The following is a 16,631-nucleotide window of genomic DNA, read 5'->3' on the forward strand; positions in this document are numbered from 1 at the left end:
CATGATCCCGTTGACACAGTCTACAAATTCCAAAGGGTGTTTTACAAAGTTCCTGACCAAAACCTTTCAAGCAAACTAAACAGGCATGGAGTAAGAGGATAAAGGTGGGATATGCTAGTGTGACATGGAAAAGAGTGAACAATGGGGTGACAAGATTTGTTGAGAAGTCTGAATTACTTACAGAGTCAGAGCGGTGAGCCAGCTGTGCAGAACTCTCCAGGAACTGTAAGAATCAGAGGGAGAACACAATAAAATGGCAATTGAAATTGAGTGGCAATCAATGTAAAGTAAAATAATCTCATCTTGGCATATGGAATAACAGGTTCTGCATTTTACTGTTCAGGGCTCAGATTCCAGTTATGATATGTGATTCCACAAAAAATCAGTTTAGTCTTCACAAGCTGTAAAAAAAAAAAAAAAAAAAAAAAAAAAAAGCCAGTGAAATGCTAGGAATCATCAGGAAAGCAGGAGTATATGGACACAGTTGGACACAGTTTTGGTTACTGTTTTCTGTATCCCTCAGCCTGCAAGGGAGGTGACAGAGGGAAGGGTCTGTAAAGAGCTTCAAAATCATCTGTCACGGGAGACAGTGGTCAGGGATCAGTTGTTCATCATTTCTTCCAGTACACCTGATGAAGGCAATAGAAGCCAGGTTGGGAAGAGACAGTCCAAGGTGACTCTGTGCAGTCTGCAGCAGACCTGGAGGCTCCTTACTGAGGGATGCAAATCTCCTCTGCTTCCAGAGGAAATCGGAGCAGTTCATGGAAGAGAAATCACAGAATCCTACAGCACCAGGCTGGAAGGGACTTCATGGATCATCTCTGCATCATCCCCAACGTTCCTTGGCAAAAGCATGGTCTACACAAGACACCCCAGCCAAATCCTAAGAGTGACCCATTTGGGGGAATCCACCACTTCCCTCAAGAGATGATTGTTCTCATCATGGAAAGTTTTCTCCTGTGACCACCTGAGATCTCCCCAGAAGCATCTTGTAGCTATCATCCCTTTTCTTTGCCAGGTGACTCCTTGTGAAACAGGGAAATCCTCGTCTTCTTGTTATCAAACATATGTTATGAAATGCTTTGGATGCTCAAAGGAAGTTGTGATTTTTCTTTCTCAGCAAGTTTACTCCCTTTTACTGTAACACAGAAGGGTGCAGAACAGGCTCTTGTGCACAGTCTGTCAGATAGATACTTTGGTCCAGAAGTGAATGTAAGGCAGTTCAGGGTGCTTCACCTAGTTTGGTTAGGAAACATTCAAAGTTACTTAAAACATTTTAGGGTCATACATTTATGATATGCTAAATCAGTCTCTTCTCCTGAGATTGCACTGAGAACATACAGAGTCCTCTTAGCTGGAGTTACACTGGAAGAAACCAGTGTACTGATTGGCAACTGGCAACTGGCCTCACATGGTTTCTTTGGAAGGGTCATCAGAGGAGCTGCTTTTGACTGATTTCAGTGACAGTCAGGTGGATGTCATGAGCCTCGTGGTTGGTGTGCAGCCTCACCTGCCAGCAGGTGGCTGGGTGGGAGAAGGACTCCATGAACAGAGAATGCAGCAGGGAGCAGGCAGAGGGGGCAATGTCTCCCTGTTTACCTGGGAAAACCAGCATGTAGGTGCTCAGTGAACTGGAGGGCTCCCCCAGGTGCAGACAGCAGTGCCCAGGTGCTTGATGCCCTACAGCCACGCTGTGTCTGATGGCTCCATGCAAATGCCCCAATACCCTTATTGTCAGCACTCCTTCCCATGAACCAGCTGGGTGCTTCGACTGGCATCTTCTCTGCATGTTCTGACAACTTTCTGGACGTGCAAACTACCACTGGCCTCTTTGCTCCAGGGAGGTTCCGTCTGCCTTTGTTGTTTCTGGCATACTGCTGTGGACTGGGATGAAGCTGGAGGTGCTGGGATCATTCCATGGAGGCAGCTGGCATCCATGTGGCCCATTTCCCCTGGGCAGAAAGCAGGATGTTTTCTCTTTCTCATGAGTTCCCCAGTGTCCTGCCCCACCCTTCACGCCCCTGGCTGTCCACATCCACCCAAGGGTGAGCATACAGCCATGCTAAACAGCCAGGGTGACTCCAGCAGTTACCCAGCTTTGGCCGCCCGGCACCAGCGGCTGTCTGCGCTGGCAGCGTGGGGAGAGGTCTCGACATCTGCTTGTGCAGGAGTGGTTTTGAAGGGAAGCATTGTGTGTTTTCCGCGGCAGTTCCCATGCGGAGGTGATGAAAAGTGTGTGTTTTGGCAAATCTTTTGTTTTATTGTGGTGGCTTGCAGCGGGGCAGCTCCAAGCAGCCGCTGCCTCTTTGACAAAGCACCAGAGGATTCTGTTAAAAAGTTGTGTTTAGTAATTGTAGTCGTCGTGTCAGACCATAACTGACTCGGAGCTGAAGGATTTTTGCGAGATGAGTAGCTATGCCAGCAGGGACCCAAGTCTCCTGGGCCAGCCGCGCTCTCATTAAGATTTGCCGCTAGCCGTGGCGGTGTTCGGCAAGTATGTGACGTGCATGCTGTTATTGTATGCTTGGCTTGTCAGCCTGCAGCTTTCTGACACTCACTTATGTCACTCTTTATTCAGAGACGAAGAAGCTTTTGATAATTTGACAAGACAAGCTCTTAAACGATCTAGGTCATGGCCTTCACTGTCTGTGATTGTGAACATATTTCCTGAAAGCCCTGTCACTCATCACAGCTACATTTTCTCCCGGGGAGCCGCGGGCCCGTCCCGGTCTCCTGTCAGCGCGTGCATTTTGGTTATTCATACGCCAAATACAGTAGTGGGGTTTTTCCTCGCCTTTGGCCGGCGCTCGCATGTTAGCGGGGCTAATCCGCGCCCCGCGCCGCGCGCCCCGCAGCGCCGCCGTCGAGGGCCCTCTCGGCGCGAGGCAGACGACCGGCCGAGGGGAGCGGAAAGGAGGAAAGGCCGCTTAGTGCCGGTTTTGTGTTTGCTCATTGTTGTGGAAATATGAGAACTGGTGGCAAGGGCCTCGTCTATTGAGCTCTCGAGTCCCGGTCTGCTGTCAGGGGCTGTTTGAGATTGAGTGTTTTATTTTCTTTGATGTTCACATTGGAGAATAGGGAAGTGGGAATTAAACAACAGATGCATTAAGCCGTTGTTCTGGTAAAACAATAATTAGCACCTGATAAAATTCAATATGGGTCAAAATGCGCAGCACCCAGTCTCGATTCTCCCATTACGGCACCCTGCACTGGGTCAGCCTCAGGCACGAGTGGTCGCCCTTCCACGCTGAGTGGACGTGGTCGGTGGCAGCAGACGTGGGTTTGGGGGAATGGCGCTCGCCCGGCCCAAGGTGTGTTGGCAGGTGCTCTCCGCACCCGTGCGCTCCGTGGCCGCGCGGCGGCAGTGGCAGTACCCTCTGGAGAAGGCACCTTTTGTGCTGGTACATCTAAATGCAAGTAAGGTCAGACTACTGGGGCAGGAAATAAATGCAATTTTATTTTAATGTAGTTCATCACGCTGCCATAGTAGCTAGGTACCACAAGGGCTTTTCTTTAAACGAGGGCCATTCATGGGTCTTTTAAATAAATAAGGAAAATCATGGGTTTGGCAGTGGTTGTGTTTGGCTATGCTCTCTTCCATAGCAAACCTCTCTGCTTCATTTAAGGAAGCCAGTATTTGATAGTAATTTTTAATCATACTATTTGTCATTCCACGATATAAGATGCAGACAATAAACCCTGAGTTGATGCAAAGTAATGAGGTTCCTGGTTAAAAGCATCATCTTTAAAAAGCTGTTGTTTAGCAGTGACCCCCTCCTCAGCTGTTGTACCCCACTTCATAATGGTGAGCAGTATTACCCAAGTGACTACCTGAATGAAGGAATATGCTTAACCTTCCCTTCGTCCTTACCTTCTTTTGCTTTTCCCTCACCCTTAAAATATCCCCGAGGATAAAACCTACCTCTGGACAGCACCACGAAGGGGCTGGGGCTGTGCCTCTCCCAAGGTTTTGACAAGAGCTCTGCCAACTGTGGTTCTCACTCAGAGCCACAGATTTTTGCTCAAAGTGATATCTTTGTGTCCAGAGCAGAAAAAAATCCCAACCAAATAATTATTCAAAAATAAAGTAATTTTGATGATGATGACGATTATTAAATAGCAGTCGTGTGAGTAAAGGTCATACCACAGAGTGGCATTTTGCCAGTATAGGACAACTCACTGATTGCAATTGTTCAACCATATTAGCCCAGGCACACTGTGGTAATCGAAAACTATCCAGAACTAATGTATAAATAAATGCCTGCTACTCCTGAGTCAGACCAGCACAGCTGTCCTGCACAGCTGAAACCTCAGGTCTGAGGGAGATGCTGAGAGCTCTGGCACAATATTTTTACAGGCTACAGAGTGTTTATATGTTGCCTCTCTGAACCCTGACTAAATTGGGGAAGAAGGAAAATCCTTTTGTTTGTGCTCAAAGACAGCTTGAGTGTGTTCAAACTGTCAGATCTTTGGTGAGGAATGTGATGTCCTTCACACATTTCCTTTATAGAAATATTAATACAAAACTCAAATATTTACACACAATATTTGAGTAAGAGGAGAAATGTTGAACCATTACACAGAACAGATTGTAGATTTTTCTGCAGACAATTATGTTACTGGTGGAATGAATAATAAATAATATAATTTCCATCACATCTGGGAAAAACACACTGTATGTGCCACAGGGTGACTGGCAAAAACTTGGATTTTATTTTGAGAGATATTGGTTGTGGTGTGGATATTTTTAATTAACATGCTCTGTCAAAATAAAAGAAGGCAAGAATTTGGGCATGAGTGAAAAATTTATTCAAAATCTAAAGAAATGTTAATAGTACTCATTTGCAAGTAGTCATGAGGCTTCAGTGTTTGAAACTGCAGCTGCAGCATATTATGGAGAAGCTGTGGAATACTATATTTCTTTCTAAAGTACTTAAAATGAAGGGTGGCAAACTAAGTTGCTAATTGTTGAAATGACTATGGAGCTATTCTAATAAGAGGGTAAATGTTCTAAAGAGAAGTGAAAGCCCTCCACTGCAGAAGCCGTACACCAAAATGACAAAAAGTGCCACAATTTCCATGTCTGTCTGTGGCTCAGGGGCCGTCAGAAATACTGTACATTTTGTAAAGGCATTAAGAACCCCTGAGATAGTGATCTGAGCCTCAGTGACCACCAACATGTTCTGATTTTGTTTTAAAGATCCACGTTTTCCTCTTTACCGTCTCTCATGTGTCCCTCAGGTCAGTTGTGTCACTGCTCTGACTCAAAAATCTACTCTGAATTTTTTTTTCAAAGGGCTGCGCTTCATGTGAAAGTCTGGCAATTAAAAAAATTAAAAAGTAAAAAAAATAATCAAGCAAGTCATTGTAAAAATAGCAACATTAAAGCAATCTGTTATGGTTCTTGTTTACAACTCGTCTGACGAGGCTGCTGAGGATTATTACATGTAACAATTATATTTTGATTAGGAAAGAGATACATACAGAAAAGATAAAATATTTCTGTTCCTACATGCAAGGAAAGTACCTTGTGATTTAGTTTCTAGAGCGTTATGTAAATTTAAAATATCAGAAAAGTAGAATTTAAATCTGCCCCTGTTTGTTTTGCAGCATTAATGCTTCCTACAGTCACGAGCACACTGCTCTCCCAAACTTCTGCCCCTCGGAGAAAAAGGGCAGAGAGAAAACTGTTACTGGCTTTCTGACAATGGCAGGGAGTGTGTTAAACCAGTGTAAAATTCAATTAAACTGTCTAGCCGGGTTTTTGAAGCTGAAATGCAGACCCTTTCAGTTAAGCTTCTTATTTTCCTGTGACCGACACCAGTGGATACTGTGTTATGCCAAAACCAACAGGCTGTAAAGCACCTTGTTTCATGCTCCTAGCTGATCAATATTTTTATTTTCCAGGCTTGCCCAGAAATATGGAGGCAGTATCACCTAACAGTAAGTAGAAACACCTTTTTTATTTTCTTCTACACCCAACCTATTTACTCCTCTGTGAACTGCTGACCATAAAATATAGATAAGCATCTTCTCTGAGAAGATAATAAACATCTGAAGAGTTTTTGAACTGAAGAAGGCGATGAAACACTGTCACTACTCTTTAAGCATCTTTAAAACTTCTGATTTCATTTTAATACTGTTATAATTAAATTAATGCTTTGCCTCTCTTCTCTCAGTGACCACATTTACACATAGAAAGAGCGTTAAATTTTAAGTTGGGATGCATAGCAGAAGCAGTAATCCCATCTCAGATGTCCCAGATGCTGGTAATTAGATACTCTGTGTGACAAAGATTTCTTCTTAGATGAGTGAAATAAATATCAGTTACAGTGGAGACATGAATTTGAGGAAAAACACCTCATAAACTTTTTGCATATAATTTATAATTAGTCAGGATATAGCTGTGACTGCTTGTTTGGCCTGCTTTAGTTGATTGTTAATCCCTGAAATAAGGAAATAAAACTTTGTGAAACTGTACCAGTTTATTACTTAAGATTTTTCCTCATATGTAAAATAGATATAAAAATAAAACAAAATGCATACAAATTTAATATTGAAACCCGGTACAGTATTTAACCAGTAAAAACAAATTCTTAGATTGGTGTCACAGTTCTTAAATACATTAATTTCTAAAATTGTCAAACATAAAAACACCTTTAAAAATCAGGCGTTTGTTGTTGCTTTGAGCTTTTGCTGGTTTTGCTCCCCAGATCGGCCTCACATGTATTTCGCTGTTTCAGATAATTAGCCCCTGTTCTCTGCTCTAAACAAAGTAGAAAAGTTTCTCTACTACTTTTCTTTTTGGATCTTTGGCTTCTTCTCTGAAGCAGTAGATGGGATGTGCTTTATTATTTGTGCGTCCACCTCTTCATGGCAGTGGAATGCTCTTTTTTCTGCTTTTTTCTTCAAAATTCAATGAATAGAAAAAATCTGCGCTTAAAACCCCTCATTTGTGTTTTGTGCATAAAGATTCTAATACAAAGATCTGCTCTGGAAATCCTCCACCCTTCTCGAGAATTTACTTTTAAACAGATTTGGTAAAGACTTTTTGTTGGTTTGGTTGGTTTTGGTTTTTTTTAAAGAAAAACATTATGAGCAAAAAAGGTGCATTCACTGAGTATTTTTGTTTGGTTTGTTTTGTTTTTAAATTGGATAAAGGAAAAGGTTAAATGCTGTCTTTCATTAAAATCCCTAAGGGTGCATGGAAAAACGATTTTTGAAATGTTTATAACACTTAATAATCAGATAGAAATATTTGGTGCAGTAGCATCCTGGGTTCTGTTTTTTACTGAAATAAAAGATGTGATTTAATTTTAGTCTCACCTGCCATTGAAAATTCCTCAAAAAGTGAGTTTCCATCAACACATAAAAAATATTTATGTCTGTAAAAAACAGTGAGGAGTCGCTTAAACTTGACCAAGTGCTGTATTAGGGCAAAATTTGAGGTATCTTGAAGTAGTAAATTATTTCTGTGGTTTTTGTAGAAAGCATTTAGGGTTTATACTTAATGTAAAGTAAAGCTAAGAAAAGGTGTCAAAACAACTCCTTGTTAGAAAATGAAGTGGTTACAAATATGGGAATGTTATTAAAAGTATCCATTTGGAAATTTATGGTGCATTTTAGGGAAATTTTGAAACGTGTTGAAATGTGGACACTCACAGAGTAATTGGTATTGCATCAGGCCCTAGTTTCTGATAAATAGATTTTTACTATGCAGTGAATTGCAGATTATCGGCAAATAATACACATCTGACATGTGGGAAATGTTTTGTATGCCTTTATTTTTTACATGGGAAGAGTACCTTTGACTCAAAGTTACATTAGCAGTTGGGTTAAGCCTGAAATTTAAAAATTTGTATGGTTAAATATGTGTTTAATATTTGCAGTAAATAAATTAAAGGAAATTGCATTATCTGAATTGTTTAAAATTTATTTTTTATTATTCCCTTTAAATATTCTCTTTTGCACCGGAAGCAGAGCAGAAGTAGATAATGTCCTGGCAAGAAATAAACTTCTAAGTTAGAATTGTATATAATGTTAACTACATATTTTATATGTGTGTGTGTGTATATATATATATAATAGGATTATAACAAAAAACCAAGATTTTTTACTCGCATATCAGCACAGTAGTATTTCACCTTAGAAATTATCTTAGAATTTTTCTGTTGTAGAATAATTATTTCGGTGCAAACAGGATAGCAGCATTAAGAAAAATACGTGTTTAAAACAAAAGTGCTGTTGTGGCTGTCATGGCCCACAGAGGCTGCCCAGCTGTTGGGGGCTACAGAAGAGCTTTTCCAGGACTTCAGCTAGGGATACAACCTCTAGATTTAAACTAGTTTTGGTAACTTGATGGCAAGCATCCCAAATGCAGGTCCGTGTACTTGCAGATAAACTCGGGTGTTCAGTTTTGTGATAATACATCAGGTTTTGGCACCATTCACAGAGAGCTGTCACAGTGTTTGTCCAAATGTTTTGTGTTCTATAAAGTATATATATTCTTAGTTAATTTCTGTGAATGCTGGTGAAGAATCACACAGCCTTCCACCTCTCTCCTTTATGAGGCTTTCGGTTATTTCATTCATTTTCCGTCACTTTCCTAGGAGATGGACTGCCATCTATTGACTCCTCAGAGCCCCTGCACGGCATGCAGGGCCACTCAAACAATGACTCAATAACAAACCCATTCTGCTCTTGGGGATGATGGTGGGGTTTGTTGACGTTGGCCATGGTGACAAATTTGAGCACATTGCAAATAATTTGTTGTATGGGCAGAAACATCTTATTCCAACCAAAACAGGCTGCTAGCACGAGGAATCTTACGAGGAAATGGCAAAAAGGATTGTAAGTGGAATATTTTAATTTGCCTTTTGATGGAAAAAAGATTATCATAAGGCATTCAATGAAGCTTAAATCTAAGGGCTGTGGGATAATCAAAGCTTTATAAGTGGCTGAAAGTACTCTCTTTAAACTTGTTCTTTCAACTCTTTTAACTAAAATTATTCTGAAAAAAACCACCCCAAGTCAGCAGAAAAATACAACTCCTGCTGTGGTTTAAAATACTATTTAATAACCTCTTTAAGACAGTGATTTAAAACTTTTACAGATCATTTTCATCCTGACTGCTCTCTGTATTTCTCCTACATCAGAGAAGGGCAATTGTATTTGTCAAAATGTATTTCAAGTTTTATTTGTGTAGATATCTATTTGCAGTAAATTGGTTCATACCCACTAAAGTTTATTAAAGGGGTTATTGTCAATCAAATAACAGGACAAAGACTTATTTGACAGATGCAGGATAAACAGTTTTGATCATGGCTTGCTGGAGTATCAGTGATGATATGCGTGATTTTTTTGGGCACAAGGCGTTTGGAGGCCTTGTTGAGCTCTTTTTTCTGGGCTGTGAGGAAGCTTAGCTTACAACTCTGACTTCCTAAATGCCAGGTGCTCCACAAACCCAGAGAAACATGGCCCGTGTTCCACAAGACATGCCATCACATCTCCATTCCACTCTAAATGACAGCAGTGTTTTTTCACCCTCGGAGCGCTTGGCTCTTTCTCATTCTCTTTTTCTTGTCGCTTCAGATTTGAACTATAAATGTTGTGATATTTATTATGCATTTTAAGTGGAGGACAGGTTATAGCCCTCTAACGAACAAAAAAGATAAACTCTAAATAACAGTTAAAAAATTGGTGGAAAAACCTGTGAGAAGGCACCCAATGATTTTCTTTTGTTCGTTTCAGTTTCGTAAGTTTATTCTTTAAAAAATACAATGCTTCCCTTCAGGTCTGACCTGCTGCCCATCCACCTCGCTGTGCGGCCTGTGGCAGCTGCTGTCCTCAGCGTGCCCAGGCTGTGGAGGGGCAGTGCTGGGGGTCACATTCCGCAGTGGACAGCCCTTGTCCTCTCTGCTGCTGGCGTGGGCAGCCCTGGGCTCGGCTCCGGCCATCTGGGCAGTGCCCTGGGCTGGGCTGACCAGCGGCTGCGGCCTTCCTCCCGTCCCGTGCTCTGCGGGGCCTTTGTGGCCACAGCAGCCTGCTGAAGCTGCTGCCAGTGCTAGCATTTCCACCCAGCAGATGACATCACTGGAGAAAAAAAAAAAAAGGAGATTTATCTGTCTTCAGCGCATAGAGACCCTGTTTTTTTCCGGGTGTGAGGTGGCACTTCTGCCATGAGGCCCTGAAGTGCATGGCAGTGCTGGTGGGGCAGCCAGAGGAGGTGCACGGCGCCTCGGAGCGTTTTGGTGTCAGATGGAGAACGGGATGACTGCGGATCTCACTACCTCTGCCGTGTCTCAGTGGCTTGTGCCATACAGGAATGGACGTGGCCGCTTTGAGGCCATGAGGATAGCGCACCCGAACAGGAACGGACTGTGCAAGTGTTAGAATCTTCTTCAGTAAATACCAACTGAGTAAAGAAATTTTGTCCCTAAAATGAGCAGAGCAGGTTTTTTATTTTCCTGAGGCGTCTCTTGCTTTTGATGTGTGTGTTAAAACAGAAATCTCACTGGAACAGAGTGTTTTCTTTCTGTAGGAATTGCTCATTTTTAACAGCCCCTTACTGCCCTGGTGCCACCCCAGCCAGCCACAGTGACTCCGTCCCCTGCGCCTTGCCTTCACTAACCTCGTCTGTGTGAAATCTCCCAGAGCAAGATGGCCACCAACAGAGCTTTAGAACCATCAGAATTTTTAATTAGCAGAACCTATCATTTAACACACTTTTTGACAGTTTGTTAATCTTACTTTTAATCCGCTTACATAAAGGAAGGTGAACCAGGAACTGGCTGATGTGGCCCTGTATATGAAGGACATGAAGGGACATGCGTCTTTTGTGTTTAAATCTTGCACTCAGATTTCTTTGTGTGCATTATTAGAATTGCTCGTGGCCTGCTACTTTTTTTCTGAAGTGAAAATGTAAGCCATATCCCTGAAAGTCAGTTTCTATCTGTTACAGTGTGACTTCTGAAAAGGGAAAATTAAAAATAATACAACTCTGGCAAAAAATATTTAAACTTGAGAGAGAGAGAGGGCATTTGATGTCTGGAGATTTTTTTAGGTGTTGAGTGGTGAGGGAAGGGATGTGTTTAGGAGTATTTTGGGGAGAAGGTTAATCCCCGGGTTCCTTGCAGCTGTGGCTGTGACATGGCCGCAGGGCTGGCTCCACTGGCCATGACACAAAGCCACAGACCATGGGATCAGTGTGCTCCTCTGGAATGCTTCAGCACCTGGCCAGTTTCTCTCCAGGTGTGTCAAGGCTATTTCTAGCAGCTTTAGAAAACAAACAAACAAACAACAACAACAAAAAACCCCAGTCCGTTTATCAAATAAGCCACATATTTCTCATTTTTTGGACTTCCAGACTGGGCCCTCATGTGCCACTGCTTCAGTATCCTTTCAGCAGGATATTTTACAGGGAAGGCAACTCAGAATTCCCAGGGATATGAATTTAGGGTAAAGATAACTCTGGCTCTTGTGAGTTTTGGGGCACATGAACACCTAGAGCATGATGGTGTCCTCGTATCTATCTGCTTCGGAGGTGCTTAGATTTGTGAAGATTTTCTGGCCATTGAGAGGTTGCTTGCCCCGATTGCTGGGGTAGGAGCTGGTGCAGAGCTTGGCCAGCAACAGGCAGATATTTTGATTTTAAATTCTCTGTGTTGTCCAAACCTGACCCCTGTTGCAGGTGGTTTTCAGTGTCAGGATGCTCCTGACATGCTGCCAATCCTGCACAGCTGTCCTGGAGAAAGCCAGCAGGTCGGAGGGGTCAGTGTGCTGGGCAAAGGGATTTTACTGTTTATTTTCCCCTACTAATTGTAATTTGCTGTATTGCCACTCTCTTTCAAGTGTCAGAAATTTTTTGAGGCTATTAGAAACCTAAACCCCAAATCTTTTCCAACTGTAAAGGAATCATATTCACAAAAGGTAGTCTTTCTGATAGCTTTGGGTTTTTTTCAGAAAACAAAGACATTTTCAGGTCCTGAAATAACTGTTAGGTTTGTGGGCTCAAAGCATATGCTATAGCTTTCAGTACAAAAGCATGCTAGATTAAAGTTCTTTCCCAATTTTTATTTAAAAGATGTATTTCAATTACAGTGGGGAAAAGAAGTAGCATTAATAACTCTGTATAAATTTTCTGCAAGGACCTGAGTGGGCATTTCAGGTGGGATGTAGAACCTTCCAGTAGCACTGGTATCAACTGCCACTTACCTTCATCATGTAGTAACCATGGTAGGAAGTGTTCTGCTTTCTCTAACCTTTATTTGTCTTGTGCTCTTCTGCACCTGCTACCCAGAAAACAAAAAAAAAGGTGCTTTTAAATTGAGAGTTAAAGAGAGATTACATTTTGACGAGAAATTTCATTTTTGTATATTTCTGGAAGCAGTCTGGAAACAGGGAGAGAGTGGAATCGAAAGCTCGGCTGACTGAACATTTCTATCATTTTGGGGTTCCAAAGGACGTTGTTGTGGTGTTTGGGAGAGCGGCATTGCTCGGAGAACCCCGGCTTCAGCACGAGCGTTGAAGTGGTGTCAAGAACCATTTTTGCTGCAAAAGCAGTGTCTTTCACATCTGACTGGGAAAGGGAAAAGAGCAGAGAATAGAAGTTAATGTTTTACTATTTAAATTTCTGGTTAGCTAACCCCCCCACATGCCTCAGACAATCTTTGTGCACTGCATGACATTTGGTAACATGTGTCCTTCCAGTCCAGCACACCCAAAACCAGATAGGTTTGGGTTATTTTTGTGAAATACCAAAGCTGTTGAGTGAGTGGTTAATTAATCAAAAAGAATAATCAGGGAAAGTTTGCTGCTGAAATATTTCCTCTTCATATACTCAACCGCAATTCTCTTTAAGGGAAAGAATTAAGATGATTTTTTTTCTTTAATGCTTACAAATTCAGTTTAAAAATTTTACCTCTCTTTCCTTTAGTTTGAAAACATAACTTACACAAGCATTTACATTGTTGTAATTATTTTAAATATTAACCATCTAAATAAGGAAGATAGAATTTTCAAGCTAAAATGAGGTTTCCAATGCATTTTAAAAACATTTGAGAAAAAAAAAAATTCTGTGTCCTCTTTCTGCAGTCAGTGCTATATATGAATATTCATATTAAAGTTCCTACATTCTGAGAATTCCTCCAGAATTTCTCCAAACTTGATATGAAGGTATCTTTGTCAAGTTTTGTTAGACCTTTGAACCAGTCTCAAAATTCTGCAGGAAGCCAAAAATCGTCTGCAGATTTAACAGACATTTTAATATGTCAAAAAAAAAAAAAAAAAATCACATTATCATAATCACATAATCAAAATCACATAATATACATAAATGCCATAAAATGGATTTTGGTGCATTTTCGTATTGCAAAGTGGAAAAGTCAGCAAATCTGTTTGCACTGCGTGGTTCATCTTGCTGGTGATTCATGTGTCACAGCAGCCCAGAGCTCGTGCCGCTAAGACAGTAACTTCCTCAAGTTATGCTCGATCATGTTAATAATCTACGGATTAGGGTTCCCTAAAAATATTCACTGATATAATTCCAAGAGGGTCTATCATGTCAATGATATTAATACATCTTGTTAGGTCCTGTCATGTATATAGAAAAGTTTCTATCCCCGTGACAGAATTATCCTGATTTTGATATCAAGTGTTGAGGAATCAAGTATAAAAGGAATTAAAGGAGCCGAGGGCCCGCACAGAGTGGTGAGGAACACAGAGCCATGAGCAGGTGCTCTCAGAGAAGCCTCAGAAGTGTGTGTGAGGTGCACTGTATGTGAACACATGCTGTGCCACCCACCGAGGCTACAGAAGGAGGCATCCCACTGCAGGTTTGGCTACAGGGGAGTGAAGTTGGGCCTTCAATTTTGACTCGTTTTTGAATGTTGAATTTGGGTTAGATTAACATTGACAAACATACCCCAACAGCTGTGAGAGCAGCTCTGCAATGGGCAGAGGAAGCTTTCCCATAAAGGAATGGGCACTCTGTCTCGCCTGGCAAGGCCCTTTCCCAGGTCCTTGGCGTCTCCACAGTGCAGTGTTGCCTGGCATGGAGTGGCATGGTGGAAGTGCTGTCCGGTGTGGGGTGGTCAGGTAGTCAGGAAGAGGCACTGTTTTTACACCAGAGTAGATGAGGAATTCACAGGGGAAGGACAGTCACTGCCTGGTTCAGAGTTTCTTACAATTGTGTCCAAAAGTGGCTTGTCTTTTTTTTTTTTTTTTTCCTTTTTTTCTTTTTGCTCCCCACAAACTTGCAGTTTCTCCGTTGTAGTCTCTGTTCCCCTTGTAGCCAACAGAAGGTATTTTTGTGTTGTTTCTTGACTATGCAGTTAATTCTTTTTCTAAAGAATTTTTATAACTTCTTTTGGCACTTAAAAAATGTGCTGATGAGCACCTGTGCAGGAGGTACAGACACTGGAGGGTTTCTGTGGACTGTGCAATAACCATGAAATATCTCCTTCTTTAAAATCAATTGCCCTGGATTTGATACCTGATATACCCAGCTTCTGTCTGAGTTGTTTTGATGCCAGATGAGAGCTGGTTAAATTGCTTCTGATTTTCTGATGGTGGCATCAGGAAGGAAAGAGAGGAAAAATTATAGCGCTGAGATACTCAAGAGTTGGTCTGGAGGAAACTGTTTTGGTCAACAGCACATTTATATGGTGTGAGAGAGCAGAAACCTGATATGCTCTGATCCATTTTTAGACACTGTATACTATTCAGGAAGTCCTAAGTCATATTAAAGTAAAACCTTATGGAATTGAAAACAATTTTTAAAAAGAGGTGAGCAAAAAGGACATGGAGAAGCTTTTGTTTGTCAGGGGTTGTATACAAGCTGTCTCACATTTCCACAAGGGCATATTCAGGATGAATGTCACTCATCATGAATCTAGGTGCAAATAACTGCTATTCCTGAATATATATGATGCTCTTTAATGGAGAGCACATGAAAAAATTATGAGAAAATGGATAAACATTAACACATGCAGTTGGCATGTTGGTAAGGTAAGGAAAGTGCTTCTGTGAAATTGTCTGTTAGAGAAGGTTGCTGCATGCTGAAGCTCAGCTGCTGGGCAGTTTAAAGGAAAGAAGTTCAATTATTATCTATTTAAAATGTACCCCAAAACTCACTTCTAGCAAACCAATACACTGTTCACTTGGTATCGCATATTATTCAGCAGAACTAAGTTTTTCCCATGTTTACTTCCATTTTAGCTGTGATTAAAAATCACTTCCAAAAATGTTTTTAAGAGCCTATTTATCAAGAAATACCTATTAAGAATGCTCCCCTAAGAAAGTTATTCAGACGGGGGTACTTCCTCCTTTTGGATGCAATGGTGAGGGATGATCAGTAGATGACATAAAGATTAAAGTGAGAGAAAGGAAGCTGTAAATCATCCAGAATGAGAGTAAAAATTAAAACCTTGGTGTTTGTCAGGCTCCCCCATGTATTAGTTAATAAATATAACTGTGCTTTAGTTCTGTTCATCTTCTGATTTTACAGGCTTTGCAAATGTTTGTTTTTAGATTAATGTATAAATGTATGTGTAACTATGCATATGCTTACTGTGGGGGCAGCCGGTGCCGTGCCCTGGCAGAGGTGTAGATATATATAGAGATATATATAAACATTTGGCCAATCTCCTAATAAACATGCAAATAAAATATACATGTCCCAGTGCATGAGTCTCCTCCTCCTCCTTCTCCTCCTCTTCCTCCTCCACCTCCTTCTCCTCCTCCTCCTTCTTCTCCGCACAGTCTCTCCCCACCTCCCCCACCCCACTTCAAAGCTTGTGGTCCTTTCTCCATCCGTGTACTAAAAGGTTTCTTTGTGAGCCAGGCCATTTGTCCGTCATTGTTTGGGGCCCAAACGGTGGTAAAATACCCTGTCACCGATCTGGAGCACGGTGAATGGCAGCTTCTCTCCGGACAATTGGCGGCGGTGCCGAGAAATATTCCTGAGAGGATTATTTAACCTTTCAATTTAGGGGGCACAAAGCCCGGCTGATTAATGAACTTTCTGATGGGCGCCGATAAGCGGATCTATTTCTTTATTTCCTCCAAAAGTGATTCCTTCTCCTGTCCCATATTACTATAATCTTAAACATAAAATGTGGCAAATAGATTAAAAAACAGCACTAAAGAGTTTATCTGGCTAGCAAACTGAAGGAGCTAAATTAAAATTGGTAATGAAAGCAGTGGCTGAGCCCTGTATATGGTTTTTAAATGCGCTGTGTATTTTGAAGAGACTTATTCTCCAGCCTGCCTGGTAATGACTGCTTTGGGTGCGCAGTCCGGGTCCAGCTTCTGTTATCCCCCCAAAAAAATGAGTTGTGTTATCTGGATGACTGCAGACACATATGCATCCCCCTTTCTCACTGCATGGGCAGACAAGGTCGATAGCATTACAAGGTATTTGTGGCAGTGCTTGTTTCAGTTTTCAGAGCTGCCAGTTTTCAGCCAGATTTGAATTACAAAAGAAGAAGCTGGCATGAAAATTGAAAGGGTTTATCGGCTAGTCTGAAGCCTCATAGCACATTGCTTATTTATGCAGTCCAATTGCACCAGGAAATGTAAAAAGGAAATACATTTTAAAAATAAGGTCATAAAGACCCAGATATGTTTAAGAT

The 16,631-nt window shown here is 41.5% G+C and overlaps 1 protein-coding gene across 1 annotated transcript in view; it reads left to right on the top strand.

Moving 5' to 3' along the window:
• The window catches only part of ZCCHC7 (zinc finger CCHC-type containing 7), an 82,641-nt gene that overhangs the window by 56,799 nt on the left and 9,211 nt on the right, over positions 1-16,631 (top strand). The window contains exon 6 of the mRNA XM_066339289.1: positions 5,908-5,943. Within this exon, the coding sequence (XP_066195386.1) occupies positions 5,908-5,943 (36 nt within the window). The remainder of the gene's footprint in view (positions 1-5,907; positions 5,944-16,631) is intronic.

Source organism: Sylvia atricapilla, chromosome Z (genome assembly GCF_009819655.1).
Source record: "Sylvia atricapilla isolate bSylAtr1 chromosome Z, bSylAtr1.pri, whole genome shotgun sequence".
Taxonomy (NCBI): domain Eukaryota; kingdom Metazoa; phylum Chordata; class Aves; order Passeriformes; family Sylviidae; genus Sylvia; species Sylvia atricapilla.